General features: G+C 40.5%; 1 protein-coding gene across 2 annotated transcripts in view; it reads left to right on the top strand.

Annotated features, from left to right (window-relative positions):
• Window positions 1-16349, top strand: part of MET (MET proto-oncogene, receptor tyrosine kinase) — a 90659-nt gene that overhangs the window by 36999 nt on the left and 37311 nt on the right. For both annotated transcript variants that reach the window (XM_030478388.1, XM_030478386.1), the window contains exons 4-5: window positions 8887-9021; window positions 10415-10588. In XM_030478388.1, coding sequence (XP_030334248.1) covers window positions 8887-9021; window positions 10415-10588 — 309 coding nt within the window. The remainder of the gene's footprint in view (window positions 1-8886; window positions 9022-10414; window positions 10589-16349) is intronic.

Below are 16349 nucleotides of genomic sequence, written 5' to 3'. Positions count from 1 at the left end.
TTCAGCTGTTTATACATACAAATAATAAATTTTCCAGTGCAATCTCCTTGTAACTTGTACCTATTCAGAGCTGACTATATCCCTTCAGATAGGTATGCTTTCAGAGAACACTAGTTGCAAAATTCTAACTATCAGGGAACCTGTTTTAAAACTGGTTATACTGTATTAATATCTTGTGAACAATTTTTCATGCCAACTATTTAAAAGCAAAAGAAAAGAGTATTCGTATATAGGTTTCTAAAATTAGAAAATAAGCTCAGCCCTTCCAGTGAATTCAGTTCATCTTGTATCCTCTTTGAAATACCAAACCTCACCATATTTAGACAATTTAGCTTGTGACATAAATTTCAGCATTAGCAGTCATCCATGCGATTAAAAGAAACAGTAGTACAGTAGCTCTGTCTCTGACAACTGCACCCTGAAGTGCCCAAATATGAAGCAGCTTGGTGAAAGTAATGAACATTTAATTCACATTTTTGCTGTATTAATGTAAGGTTTCCTTTAATTGTTATGAAATATTTGGGGGTGGGGGAGATGTTTAAAACATAGTGATCATGTCACCTAAACTGAATTGAAGCTCTGAGCCTGTGCTGTAGCAGCCAGTGGGTGCAGCAGCAAGCTACTGGTACTGAACCTGAGAGAAATCTATTTGAAAATGTTTCTCATATTCTTGCTCATACATGATTAGCAGCCAGCCACTTGATTCTCCTTCTTTTCTTTCTTTCCTTTTTCTTGCCATCTTTCCATCTCCTTTTGCATTTCTTCTGCTCATCACCTTCCGCCTTCCTACTGCCCCCTAATCTGTCTCTATTTCAATCTCCATCCATTTTTCTTTCTTTACCACATGACTATAGCACAGCATTGCTGCAGAAGTCAACAGAAGGTTTAGCATGTATTTCCTGAGAACAAAGGTTTTCCTTCCGTAGATGATAGCTACCCGATTCTGGAATTTTGAAGTATTTAGAGACATATCACAATTAATAGTTCCTATCTTTACAAGTGATTCCACTGAAAATTAGGGCATTAGCCATCAAAACTGTGCTAAAGGCCCAACTCAGACTATAGCCTATATTTTGCTTATTTTAAAGAAGTCATCTGAGGAGCCAGTAATATTCAGAATGCAAAAGCAGGTATGTTTTTAGTCACCTGTTGTTTTCTGCTTGTGCTTTTAGTTCAATTAAATAGAATTAGTCTCTTAAACAGCTCTGAAAATCACTAATCCTGGAAAGGAAATACAACCTCCTTCACTAAATGTTTGGTTTTTTCAGCCCAAATCTAAAACTAAAATAAAATCAATGTGGATGGTCCAAATACAGAAGATTCATGAGTTCTTTTAAAGAGGATAATTGGGGCCAGGAGGTGAATTCCAAAGCACTCCTGGAGAGTAATTGCAGCCCATTGACATACTGAGCATTTTTTGGCTCCATCAGAAATGTTAAATCTGTATTTGGCCATGAGTAGATTGGAGTTTGTAGTTTACCAAATATTGTGGGGTTTCTGTTACAAAACAGAGCAGTAATAATTTTTCTAAGGCAGCTGACATGCATGAGACAGAAAAGAAAAATGGTTTTACTTCCTTTCTAAGCTGAAGCCTGACAACAAGCTTTTTTTTCCCCCCTCCTTTTCTTTTTTTTTCTGTTGAGAAGTTGCAGCTGTTTCGGCCTTTCTTATTGTGCTTGTTTTCAGAGTGTGACTGGGAACACAGACTGAAAGTACAGCTGTTGGGTGCAAAGTGAATCAGGTATTTCACAGTGGTTATTCGATTAGAAAACAGCACCCAGTCACACTGCTATAGCTGAGGAATCAGATTTTCAGCTGGTGTAGAGCAGCCTTGCTCTGCTCAAGCCGAAGAAGCTATGATGAGAATACAACTCACAACTGGAAAAGACACTTTCAATTCAGCCAGAATTTTGTGAAATTATAGTTTGTAAAATAAAAATCCAATGATATATTGAGATAAAATGTCTTCTGGTTTTGCTCGGTACCAGTGTGACTTTTTTTTCCCCTGCCTGGAGCTTAGTATTATTTCAGAGAGTGACTTTTGAGTGATGAAGAAAAGAGCAAAGTTCTTCAGGAAGGGGAAATCTTTCTGATAGCTATGGGGAGAGTGGGATATGAGAAAGTTTTACAGGATTTATTCTGAAAAGCTCACATTTGGTCTGGCCTTAATGAACAAGAGATCGATGCCCTTCACGTGTGTAGAGGCTGGGTTTCGGCATAACGCTGTGCTTGGAAGCAGAACACTGCATGTTCTCCCTACGCTTGAAGCTGGCCTCACTGAGGTAAAGCCCAAGCAAATGCAGTGCTTGTTGGTGATGTTATTGAGGAAGAGAGGGATAGAGGACTTTTCACTGTGTGTTTTACCACTACTATGGGCAACCACTCTCTTCAGATGCAATTTTGGCAGCAGGGCCATCTCATCCTTCTGACTATACCAGTGAAACTCAGTGCACAGTGGGGCAGCACTGTGGAGTGAGAAATTCCCCCATGTGCCCTCTCATCTTCATGGGGCAGTAGGACATCCATCTGATTGCTTCTGGAGGTAAGGAAAGGGTTTTTCCCATGGGCATACATACTCCCTGAGATGCAGTCAGCCACATGCTGGCGGCAGTCCTGTCCAATCTAGCTGGACATGAGCCAGCTCTGGCTCTGAGAAGCCAAGTGTTAGCAAAACATGGTAATGCACTGTCATGTCTGAACAGATTCTGGACTGAAAATGGTTTAGGGCACGAGAACCAAAGCATGGTGGCACAGACAGGCATTGCTGGAGTAGAGCATGTCACGCAACGGGCTACTTGCCTTTCTCAGGGCCTCTCTGCACTTGTTAGACATGAAACAATAGAGAATAATAATAAGCCTTATTCTAGGGACCAATTATATCCCAGTATTTTTAACCAGATTTTAGCTAAGAAAGGATGTATGGGGTTAGAATAAAGGTTCAAGGAGCAGAGTTATTCCTGTCTGTCAGGGGCTAAGATGGGTAAAGGAGAGGTATGAGGCAAGTAAAAGCACACAGTGATTTTTCTCCCAGTACTCTCCTGCTTCTGGCACACAGTGGCCCAGAGATCCTCTGAGCTGGAAATTGCAGCCATATCTGTCATTTGATAGTTCTTTATGGACTTCTTTTCCATCCATTTTGCTTATTGTTTTTTGAAATTACTTATTGGTTTGTCCTCCATGGTAGGCTGTGACAATGTCTTCCATAGTTTCATTCTGCTTTGAATAATGAAGAGCTTCCTTTGGGGTTTCCTTAAGCTGCTGCCTTTTCATTTCATTTGGTGCCCCTGATTCTGTCTGACAAGGAATAGGGATGGGGCTCTCACAGATCAATGGTTTGGGAAATTTTCACACACTGAGCTTCAACTTGTTGGCTTCACATCCAAGTAGACAGAACAATTGATAGTCACATTCATATCCCAGTAACACTTAGAAACAAATACCACCACCGCCACCAAACTTTAACACACATCTCATTGCCCTGAAAAGAGAGAAATTAGCATGTGTCATAGCTGCTTTCATAGATTACATGCCAGGGAACATAATGCATGCTACAAAAATTAGTACAGACAAAAATAATCACATCTTCTTTTTATTTGTAACTGCAGTCAAGGCTTGGAAAGCTTTGTCCTAGAATTCAGCAGGAAGAGAGCCAAGACTTCAGCATTGCTCTCCTCTTGGAAACAGCAAAGTGACAAGTCTTCACCACTCCAGGAATTGAGGCTCAGAGCCATGGTTCCTATCAGCAAAATGAGTTGATGCAGAGCAAAGAAGTACAGAGCTTTGCAACTTTCAGCGTGGTTGTTCAGATCCAGTTTATATCATAGCGTATTGGAAGCCATTTCTACCTTCAAAATGATCAAACTTCTTTTGATTTAGTTCCTGTCCCACTAGACAAATGTAGTCATATAAAACCCACCAGTGCAAGTGGCAAGCAAGTGGCATGTTGGAAGCAAGTGCAAGGAGGTCAAGGAATACATGAGCATAGACCTTAAACCTTACAGAGCCAGAAGGAGAAGGAGTGATAGGATGCCCATGGAGTCATTGCAAAGGTTGTCCTCAGTGCTCACTGCCGTGCTTCCTCTGTGGTCCAACAACTTCCTTGGCTTTTCAATACTGGCAGCCTGACCTATTTAAGGCTAAATGCAAACTCTGCATATGTGCATTTATAGGCATGTGAATAGTTGCAATCCTTCCCACTTTGTCATTTTTAAACAAACAGAAAACTGTCAAACTCTTGATAAATAACATTTTCATATCTATAGCTCAACTTTTAAAAGTTTTGTAATAGCAGTGCTTTCTGTGGTAAAGAATGTATCTTGATGCTGCCAGAAAAAAACATAAAATATTGTGTAATGCAAAATCCATATCATCACATTAAAATTAACACCTGGTACCAGATAACTGTTTTGAGAGCACACATGTTTTAATATTCAGTTTGAGTAGTAAAGCTTACGCTTTTCAGAGGAGATCCATTATACTCTCCATGGATTAGAATGATATACTGCATTTAGAGAGCTACATATGTGCCCTTTGCAAGGCTACACTGCATATCCCAGGGCATTTGAGGCATTACACAATAAAGTTAACCCTGAGCCTATCTCTTGCTGGGTAATGGCATACACCTGCCAGACATCCAGGGAAAAAATAACAATATGATACTTAGATGGGATTGATTTTAGAAGGCCTCTCATTTTTGCAGAAGATATTTCAACATGTAGACAGTAACATTTGTAATTCAATCCTGCTGACTGGCAGAACTGAGCATCAGAATGATTTTTAGAAGAACTTGTTGCATGCTGTTTTTTAACTCAAGTTATTACAGTCTTAATTTGCCATATTGTGCATAAACAAACCTGAAGTCAAGTCTTCTTACTTAACATTAATACTAGCTGACTGCAATGAAATAATAGTTAAATGAATTATTTTCATACTCATGGACATAAGTGGTCACTGACTTAAAATATAAAGGATATTAATAAATATATTTATTAACTAACTGTTCACTGTTATCTTCATGGAAGTGCTTTTAGCTATGCTGAAAGACCACATACTTGTTTGGTTTTCTCTTAGAGGGACATAACTATTGTGTTTGCTTTGAGAAGGATGTGGTTGTAGTTATGGGTAATGAATGTGACTCTCAGGAGAGTCATTTGCACGAACATCAGAAGAGCCACATGGATTTAAATGAAGGGTCCATCTAGTTCAGTGCTCTGTCTCCAGCAGTGGTGACAAGTAGATGCCCAGGGACCCAGGCAACATATGTAATACCTCCTGCTTCAAGCCTCCAACTATTTTCCATTCTGGGGATTTCCTGAGCGATTGGGTTTTGTCTGTTTAGCTCCTTCCACGTACGTGTGGAGTTTCCCTTTGAATGCGTATTCCTCTTGCATTCACATCGTTCGGCAAGGAGTCCCATAGGTCATCACACGTTTCTAGGAAGTCTTACTCTTTTGTTTGCTTTGAACCCAACTCTCACTTTTGTCTTTTGATGGCGTTTAGTACTTTTATAGAAGAGAGTAGATAATCAGTCTTTACCCACATATGATTCTGTATGCCTTTTTCATAGCATTTCCACACCTACCCTACTCAGTCGTTCGTTACAGCCTTTTCATCATCTTTGTTACACGTCTCTGAACCTTTTCCCATTTTAACATACTCCTTTTGTCATGAGGCAGCCAGAACTGCACAGAGAATTCAAGGTTTGGGCAAGCCATGGATTTTTGTGACATCAGGATGTTATCTGATTTGTTCTCTAATGCTTTTCTAATAATTCTTAAGCTTTTATTAGTTTGGGGTTTGGGTTTTTTTGGGGTTTTGGTTTGGTTTTTTTTTGACTGCTGCTGAGCAGTGAGATGATGCTTTCATGGAACTATCTATCATATGCCACTTTAAATTCATCTTCTTTGTTGTATTTCAGCTGCCATTTTATTGCCTTGACATGCTGTCTTGTAAAGTCCTTCTGCCATCCTTCATAGTCTGTCGTCATCCTTACCACCTTGAATACCTTCAGATCATCAGAAAAGTTTGTCACTGGGTGCTCAGCGACATTTCCAACTCATTTATGAATATGTTGAAGAGTACAGTTCCCAGCACAGACACCTGGTGACTTCTAACTATTGCAAGGCTTGACCGTTTACTGCTAATACCTGTTTGTTCTCTTTTGGTCAGTTATTAAGCTGTGCAAGACCTTCCCTCTCTCCTAACTGCTTCAGTGCAGGCACATAGATATCCTTTCTTTTCTCTAATGCTCTGGAGAATGCTTGGTTATTAAATTAATTATTAAAATGTAAAGAAAACCCAACATCACCCCCTAAAAAAAAAAACCAAAACCAAACAAACAGAAAACTAAATCAGGACTTTATAGTCTTTGTGAAGAGAAATGCTTCTGTAGGAGTGAAGCATTTCCATAGTAGATGTAGCCCCTATACAATGGTGTGTCTACGGTAGATTAAAGCCACGCTGTATGCATACCAGTTCAGTTGCAAGCAATAAAAATCAGAGGTTTCTAAAGCTGTAAGTAGCCTCTTCTTCCTGCTGTAGAAGCTGTCTTCAAATTGTTTTTTTCTTCAGGATTATGTTGGATAAGGGTAAGATAGAATTTCAGAGACTGGGCTGATGCGTGCAAAAACTGCACAGTTATATAGACCAAAAAGAGCATTTTTGTATCTAGTATCTGTTATGGCAGCACTGTAGGCTGGTAGCAAACTCCTAACTTTTATTCCATAGTCCCAAATGAGTTAGGAAGTGTAATTTGAGCTCCCTGTATGTCATGAGGTCAAAGTCTGTTCACTTGGTGTTTGAGCAGGTGATTTGACTATCAGCCTCAGTATAATAAAGGTCAGTCAGTATTTAAAGTACTGAATAATTTTTCCAAGATTGTAGAGATAGGATCCAAATTTTCATGTGTTGCTCTGAGGTTGCAATGCAGATGTGTTTAAAGGGTTAACACTGTGGCTCAATCAGAAAGAATGCTTGGCAATAAGAGGAAGCCTGGATTAATGATAGAAAAGAATTCTTAGCATTTTATAGCAGTGGGTATTCGAGATGAGACATGGCTAATGATCAACTAAAAAGATATTTGCAGCTGTGGTGCTACCTCTCCTCATAATGCCAACATTAATCAAGCTTTTTCATGCAGCTTTGCAGTCCATTCTATTTTTCATTGTTCTGAATATAAAAACAGAGCTCATGCCCTAATACACTGAGTCAGAGACCATACTTCTGTGTCACCAAAATGATCAGGCCTTATTGATTTCAAAAACCTACACTTTCTGTACTGTGAAACAAACCTGCAGCAGAGTCTTTAATAAAGCCAGATTCATTTTAAAGAAAAAGAAAAGTCTCTTGTAACACCAAACTATAAATACCTCTGGGATGTGAAGCAATATTGCCATGAATTAACTCCTCATATATTTTATTTAAGTCTTGAATTACAACAAAACATCAGCTGTAATTACAGCATCTCTAAGTCTAGTTTTGGAGTTCTCTATTTTGTTGAAAGACCTTGGCAGTATGAAAAGCCAGTGAAATCATGTAAGTCAATGTCCTAGCTGTTCTGATGCTGCCTTCGGAGTCAAAAGAAAAGCTTCATTATAGTGAAAAATTAAACATTTGACATACAAGTTATTTCCAGAATGGCTTCGGTCTTTTTAAATAATGAACCCCATTGAATCTCAACTTCTCAGCAAATGTTGATTATCTAAATTCCGTAAGTAAACTACACATGATGCAGCTTTTGAAACATGAACATGATCTTCCCTCATGTAAACAATCCTCTGCCTTTGTTGCTTGATGCTATCACATTTGGGCGCGCATCCTTCTGGATTGCAGGCACAAGCCTATAAAATCTCGCTATCGAATATCCACCCCAATCTGCAGATGCTTTATGCCTCTGCTTAACAGCCATGACTCATCCCATTAAAGTCAACAAAGTTACAGTAGTAAAGTTAAGCGTGTGTTTGCAGGAGTAGGCCCAAATTCTCAGAAGTATTTAGGTAACTCAAGACACAGAGAGATGACTAGTAGGGGAATTTCATACTGGTGTGACTAATCTCCCTAAGATCTCCTAAAATTGAGAGAGAGAGAGAAGGCTGTTGCAAAGGGGCTTCAGGACAACTAAATTAGGCTCCTGTTGTGGAGCATCTTCCAAGTAAGTCTCCAGCTCTCCCTGTTATTTAAGACGTGCTTTGAGCACTCTGTCCTGCACACCTGGCTCCCGCAGAAATCAGCAGGAGCCAGACCTCAAGGTGCCCAGCCACATTTTGCAAGGAGCTTGCCTACAGCAACAGCCACATCACCAGCTCAAGGAATCAAGCTCCATGTATTTGTGGCTCTGTAGCGCTGCTCACAGTGACGACCTGTGCCTGCCACAGCTTTGCATTCTAATGACCCCACATGCATCAAGACCAGATATGGTTGACACAGGGTAAACTTTACTTTTCAAACTGAAGGTCCAAAGTGAAAACAAATGGAAATACCTTTGACTTTTGAAGGCCTGGAGTTTTAAGATTCTTTTAAATAGACCTTGTAGATAAAATTCTTCTTTCCTCAATGTACAGGGCTGGCTAAGTGACCCATCTTCATTTTTTAGGCTTGATTTATAAATACCTGAAATTAAAGACTAGAAAACATGCAATGAGTCCTTCATATTTTAATAAATATGATGTATTTTGAGGATCCTCCAACAGCCATGATTTTGCTGTGTTAAATAAAGTAGATTTTATAGCTCTTTAATCAGATCATGATGGAACATTATGCAAAATATTATGCAATGTAATGTAAAGTAATTAATGCAAGCAGAGAAGTGGTAGGAATGTGAGACTGCTGAGCAGCATGCATCTGTATCACACCCTGCCTGCTGATTCTCCCAATTTCTTTCTTTCTTAGATAGTGGTTTCCCGTTCAGAACCCACAGCTCCACATGTCAGCTTTCAGCTTGACTCCCACTCTGTCTCTCCCCAAGTTGTTGTTGAGAATTCATTAGCAGATGATGGCTATACCCTGGTAGTGACCGGGAGAAAGGTGAGTGGTTCATAATCTAACCCTTCTGTGCACTGTGAAAACCTGCCTTCAGAGCAGCAACTTTCAGTAAGAGCAACTAGTCATGCTGCTGCTTTATGCTCTGCATCCTCCTAGCCTTACCATTCCCTTGGGAACATTGGAGGGATAAGTTTCCTCCAAGATTTTTCCCCCCGTATTAAACAAACCGGTGGCCTAATATTGAGAAATGTTTAAATAGTGTAAGAGCTGTGATATAAACCAACAAAAGCCAGGAAATGCAAATTTTAAGGCTGAAACCCTGTCCGTAATTCAAGTGCTTGCAAATTAAAAACACACAATGGCTTAAGAAAAGAATAGTGCTCACAGTTTCCTGGCTTTTGTTGGTTTGTGTCATAACATCATAACTTTTGAAGGAGATGTGTGTGTGCAAGAGTTACATGGGTTTGTTTAAAATGGGGAGTCAGTGTTCATAGTAAGGCTTGAAAATTACTTTAGCATGTAGTCTACAAAGGGTTAATAAAAGATGAAGAGCTGTCATAAATATGCTATTGTCAGAAGTAGATATGCATTGTAGAATAGGTTTAAAACATCAGCAGATAATGTTACAGATAATCCTAAACCATAATCGTAAGCAATAATTTGACCCCTTGAGTTCTATAAGAATTTACAGAAATACATGAGCCATTAGTAAAGATGGTTATTAATCATTTATTAGAAATGTATGAGATATTTATAAGACTAATGTTCAAGAAAATATCCAAAATAAGTTTAAGGAAGGGACTGAGCTGTAAAGTATGATGTACTTAGGTAGTAATTACTAATTTTATTATTTTGACTAAAAATGATTGTTATCTATTTAGAGTGACTATTATAATGAATAGTCTGATATTTTAGATAATATACATTTTAATTCATATTTTAGGTATAATATAGAGGGGTTTATTATAGGTGTTAAAAAACAGGTACATGGGCAGTCAAATGCTGGAAACGTGTCACAGACGTTAATACAGCCTTGCCAAAGTTGAAATACCCATTGTGCCTATTTTTACAAACATATGAACTAAGGCATACTGAGATACACTGTTTTTCCACGAACTAATGCAGAACTGGGAGGAGCACACTGCTATTTTCTTTTTCCATCAGCAAAAAATGCTATCTTGCTGTAAACACCAGATGCTGGTAGTAACTGTATATAACAGTGAGATGCCTTTAGGGTTTCTCCCAAGCGAATTTAAAATCATGTCAGTTAAATTACTTATAAGATCCTATAATTACTGAGCTAAAGAGAAGTCGAACCGCGGCTTGCACATCTGAAATCTGAGTAGCACCGTGGCACACTGCATAAAAAGAGACTCTCTTTGCCACTTAGTGTATGTATTCAAAGGATCTGTGCATCATGTCTTTCCATCGACAGGTAACGAAGATCCCGCTGAAGGGGCCAGGCTGCCATCACTTCAGGTCCTGCAGCCAGTGCCTGCTGGCACCTCCCTTCATGGAGTGTGGCTGGTGTGGCCAGCAGTGCGTCCGGTTTGCCGCCTGCCCCGGCGGCACCTGGACCCAGGAGACTTGCTTGCCTAAGGTTTATGAGGTAAAACGGGAGATTTCACGTATTTGTCTCTGAGGGAAGAATGTGGTCTGTGCTCTGTGGACATTTTCTGTTTATTTCTATGCAGTTATGATAAATGAAGCATCTACTTTCTTTGACTTCCCCTCAGACACAGTGTCCGTAAAGCCTTTGGCTGGATGTACATACTCTCACCGAATGCGACGGGCTCATGAGAGGAGGGCCAAGAAGATGCTCAGAAGGCTGGAGCACCTCTCCTGTGAAGATAGGCTGGGGTTGTTCAGCCTGGAGAAGAGAAGGCTCTGAGGAGAACTTACAGCAGCTTCCCCAGTGCCTAAAGGAGCTGACAAAAAAGCTGGAGAGGGGCTTTTTATAAGAGCAAGTAGTGATAGGACAAGGGGGAATGGCTTTAAACTGAAAAAGGGTAGTTTTACGTTAGATATATGGAAGAAACTCTCTGCTGTCAGGGTGTTGAGTCACTGGAACAGGTTGCCCATGGAAGTTGTGGCTGCCCCATCCCTGGCACTGTTCAAGGCCAGGTTGTGCAGGGCTTTGAGCAACCTGATCAGTTGTCCCTGCCCATGGCAGGGGGGTTGGAACTAGATGATCTTTAAGGTCCCTCCCAACCCAAGCCATTCTATGATTCTGTGGTGGACAGGTCTGTCTGATCATCCTGGCTTGCCCCAGGAGAGCCTTGGCCCTGCAAAGCTTGCTCCCTTGGGGGGGAAACAACATGGGTCTGAGCCAGCCTGGCAGGGATCTGATGGGAAAGGCCAGTGAAAAAGGAGCAGTCTTCCTCTCAGACCCCTGTCAAAGGGAGGAGGTAGAGGAAAGCACTTCCCACGCACAGCTGCAACAGCCTGACCCCATGCAGGAGCTCTCCAGCCCTGCTCCTCTTCCATCTCCATGCAGCTCCAGTGCTAGAGGAAAGTGTGGTGTAGGGAAAAGTCCCTCTGTCTCCTACCTCAGCTCTGTGACAGAGCAGTTAATCAAAGAACCACCCTGGGGGAGATGTTTCTTCGTAACTTCCCTCCCTGGCTCCTCAATCCCATGGGGAGAATCCCCAGCCACTGAGGGGGATGAGCCTGTAGCTGCACCCCTGCCTGGGACAGGGGACAGTGGGAGGCTGCTGCCAGCCAGCCAAAGCCCATCAAGAGTGTGCGAGAACACAACTGCATGGATGAGCTGAGAGCCGCGCTGGTGCATTCCTGTTTTAGTTTAGCTATGGTTAATGCAGGATTCATACCGGCCGGCTGTACGTGTAACTGAATCATCCCCTGTGAAGTGTGACAGAGCTGTGAAGGCGGAGGTTTGTAGGGCAGTTAACAGACCAGAAAACTGAGAGAAGGACAAGCATAAAACTTTCTGGTAGCATTTATACCCATTTACTTTTGTTAGTGCATTTAAACTACAACGTGTAGTTAAAAATAGATTTCCTTTATAGCCATACAGCTAATAAACAGAGAAGAAAGTTTGTCATGCTAAAATCTCAGAGAGAAAGGGAGAGAAAAGGGGTTTTTTTTAAGAATCATGTATTTCTTTCAACCAGGCAGATGATGTTATGTACAACAACTTTTTAAAGAGTAGGCAGGCAAAACAGCTAATAATCTGGAAACACATGTTTATGAGTTGGGGTTTTTTTTCCATATTTATCTTTCAGATATAAAATTTAGGACTAACAGGCAAAATTCAATGAACAATGAAGCGTCATAGAAATCAAACATAAAAGAGATGGAAAGCGGTGTGTGTGTGTTTGCCTTGCCTTCTGTTGCCATTTACTTTTGGGCAAAGGAGATGTAAAAAAATTGCTAATGCAGAATATGAATAGTTTACTTTCCCTGTATACAAGAACACATTTATTTCAAAAGGCTGTATTAGATGATCAAATAGTCCTTTCTGGCCTTACTTTGAATGAGACCAATTCAAAGGGATACACTGAGAATTAGTCCTGATACATTTTCAAAGACCTCTGCAGGCCCAAGTGACTTACCTGTCCTGCACAGCTTGTTTTGTCTGCCCTTGCACTCAAGCACAAGGAGCATCCCTTAATGTTTTTTTCTTGGAAAAACTTTCCAGCAGCAGCTGTATGTTGCCGTGCCTCCTAAAAGATTTCTAAGGCTTTGAACTGCTTATTTTCTGATTTTCAGAGGTGCTGAGCTCATATAGCCCTCTTTAATTTCAATTATGAGTCTGTACACTCAGCAGTTTTAAGAACCAAGCGCCTGGAGCCTATGCAGAGATGCTTAGATGGAGAGGTGTGTCCCCAGGGCCACCTCTGCAGTCCCTATGCAGTCACTGGGAGGACTCATCCAGGGGAGCATGCCTTGGATGTGGGGCAGCGGGTGCTCCCCTTCCTCATGTGGCTCAGCCCTGCCAAGCCCAGTCTACCCTTGTAATGAATATGCATCTGTGGCACTGACGGATCTTAAAGTGAATCTCGACTTACAGTATGCCTACATTGGTAGAAGTTGCTTCTAGAGGGCTCGTAAGGGAAAAAATGCAGCTGAGTACTTAAATCCCTTTGGATTGCTAGCTGTTAAGACAGATTTCATGCTCTACTGGACCATGACATTTAACATGATTACTGAAAAAAATATGAAACAGATTATTCATCATCTTCTGATCTGTCTTTAAACCCATATGCATAAAATATGAGAAACAAGCTTGTTTTGTTCCTAACAAACAGAGGATGACCTGTTTTGCATAGTATCTGAAATTCAGTCCGAACATCCCCCTAATATTTTGCAGCTTTCAGAAGGAGAGATTGCTTGAGATATGTCATATGATCGCTTTAACCTGAGGGGAACAGGGATCTTCTCCAAGGGTCTGGTCCTGTGGACGTTAACTAGCTAAGTCTTCAACAAAGTTTTCCCGGGTTATTACACAGAGTGGTACACAGTGGAAAAAATATAATTGGATTTTTATCTCAGGAGGGATGACAGAGAGGAAACCCGGTGCTCTCCTGCGGAAACCTTTGTCTCCCTGCCCTACTTTAAGCACTTTCCTTGGAGCCGTGGGTGGTGGGGAGCAGCCCTGCACTGTAGGGCTCTGCCCAGGCATCGCCCTGCTACCAACAGCACAGCAGGGCTGGCACTGGGACATGGGCTCCCACCCCACACCTTGACACTGTACCCTACTCCCATCCACCGCCTCTGCGAACAGCGCGGCGTGTTTTGTCAGCCTGGGCAAGCAGTGCTAGAGGAGAGCTGGGGGACTCAAGGGAGTCTCCTTGAAGATCACTTGGTGCTGGAACAAATTGCAGGCATCTGCCTGCGGCGTTCAGGTCACACTGAAAGGTGAACGGTGTGTAAGAAGAAATAAATTGGTCTCCCTTTTGATTCTTTGTTGTGGTCAAAAATCTGCCATGGTTTGTTGCTGGTTTTAAAGTTTTTAACCTAAGTTGGTCTAGCTGGCTTTTGTCTCAGACATATCGAGAACATCAGGCCTTCTGCTGCCTGTTTAAATTGGAGGTTTTGCTGGAAATTTCACATGTGGCCTGTACATGTTCCTGTCTCTTAATTAGAATGAATGGGCTGATGAAACTTTAATAAATAGATACTTTCTTCCAACAATTTATGAAGTATGTGAGTGGATATTAGCATAATGGCTGTCAACATAAACAAAAGGAAAACACAATGCTCTAATTTTTTCCGAAAGGAAAAAGAAAAGTTAACTTTATTTGCCTTCACCCAAAGTCCAGAGAGCAGCAGGGACAAGCAGAATGGCAGGCCTTGCAGCAGGACTTGATCCATGTTATCAGTGGAGTTTCCTTGCTATGGAGAACTTTTGAACCCTGAATTTCATGGCATTTATAATTGATTTGGGTTTTGTTTACTTTCTGTTACTTCCTGTGCAATATAAGCACACAGAAGATGCCTATGTATACCTCTGTTCAAAGTCCAGGAGGTTCACTATTGGTTCACTATTCATGCCTGTAAACTCCCAAGAACAAGTCTGGGAAATCACATTTAACTTTCAGAGGTTTCATTGTACAGAACAAATAGAACAAAAATTAACATATGAATAAAAACACTGGGGGAATTTCTGCAGAGCTTGCTATCTACTTAGAGGTCTTGCCTCCTAAATTTGCTGGCAGAATGTAGTAAACACTTCTACTCTTCCTCAGTTAAGGCACATGGTCTGCTATCACAAGTCTCTTTTGGCAGATAAGATCACTCAAAACCAGTTAAGTGCCTTCGGTTTTGATTCTGTATGGCTTAGTGAAGCCTGATTTTAACACCCTTATTTTGCTAACTTGTGGATTACATTTCAAACTCTTCAAATGCCACACGTCAATGCATTATTGTACAAAACGTCGAGACATCCTGTACCCCCACAGAGCAATTTCAGTTTCTGCTAGGGTTTTGTTACTCCAAAAATAGATAGTGTGCTGAGATATTAGGCAAAGTGGAAAACTAGGATCTGAAGTCAATCCAGATTTTGAAGAAAAAACCCCAAAGAAATAAGGGAAAGTTAAACTTGGGAATAGCACAGACTCCATGGGGTACTGCTCCACGCTCTTGGCTGCAGTGTTGTGTGTCAGGGGGCTGTGCGAGCATCACTGCTTTTTTATGAGATTTGTGCAAAAGTACTGTTCCTGCATAGGTTCCCTCTTCTTCACTTATTGAGAACTGATTCAAAGCTCATTAAAATGGAAGAGATTCCTACTGGCTTCAGTGCATTTTGGATCAGACTCTTTGTCTGGTTTCTAATGGGGGCAGTAAATTTCCCCATATAGAATATATGGTATAATTCTTTTGAAGTATTCTTCAGCTGCCTTTCTATCTACAATAGTTCATTTGTATGAGTCTTGAAGTATAGCTACAAGAGAGTTGAAAAGAAATGTGCTGTCTTACTGGATTTCCAGATGAAATAATAGCCAAGTATCTCTCAAACACTTTCCTTTCAGCTTGAAAATTAAGTCGGGTTCTTTGAAAGGCACAGCTGTATTGCATTTTAGGGGAAAAATTAGTATCACTAAAGCATAAGTTGAAGACATTTAGGCACTATGGCTACAAGTATAAATTCAATCTTTCATTCTCTGTTGTTTGTCCAGTGGTACTGGTATGTTTGCAAAATTAAGCAGTATTGTTAAAAGTCCCCATAAACCCTGAACCAATGTCTTCTCATTTTTATTTTTTTTAATGGCAGTGCTGACCAGTACTTTTACTGAGTTTTGTAAGACTTCTATAGTGTTCTTACTTTTTTCCCACCATTGTTATATTTAACAGGACAATTTACAATATACAAAAAAAAAAACAAAAAAAAAACATTTCCTTTGTAGATTGTCTCTGTGTTTCTGAGGGGTAGTTTATTTTTAACTCAGAATTAGAGGTGACCAAATGTAAAAGATTTAAGGAAAGAACAGCAGAAGTCACGTTAACTTTGTCTCAGCCAATGCGATATCGGATTATGGTGTCTTTGAAGCTACTTCACTCTGAACCCAACTTTTATCAAGCTGACAAAAAATGGTCATTTTGGGGCTCTTTTGTGTTCAGCATTCAGCTTCTAAAAAAATAAGTACATTGTATGTTTAACATGCCAGAAATAAGATGTGAAAGACAAGAACGGCAGGATTTAAATGACTATTACAATGCACAGCTTGTCCAGTGCCCCTAAATGCTATCCTTCAAAGCTTTCTAGTATAGGTTTTGTTATTTATTGCTACTGTCAGAGAAAGCTCATAATGTGACAAATGAAAGATGAAGAACAATTAAGATGAATGGTAGGACATAGTCTACCAGAAGAAATGCTTTTCTAAAATTATTCCTTTGCACATTCTTTA

This window comes from Strigops habroptila, chromosome 3 (assembly GCF_004027225.2).
Source record: "Strigops habroptila isolate Jane chromosome 3, bStrHab1.2.pri, whole genome shotgun sequence".
Taxonomy (NCBI): domain Eukaryota; kingdom Metazoa; phylum Chordata; class Aves; order Psittaciformes; family Psittacidae; genus Strigops; species Strigops habroptila.
Note: the sequence above shows the minus strand (reverse complement) of the source record. Positions and strands in the feature narration are given on the sequence as shown.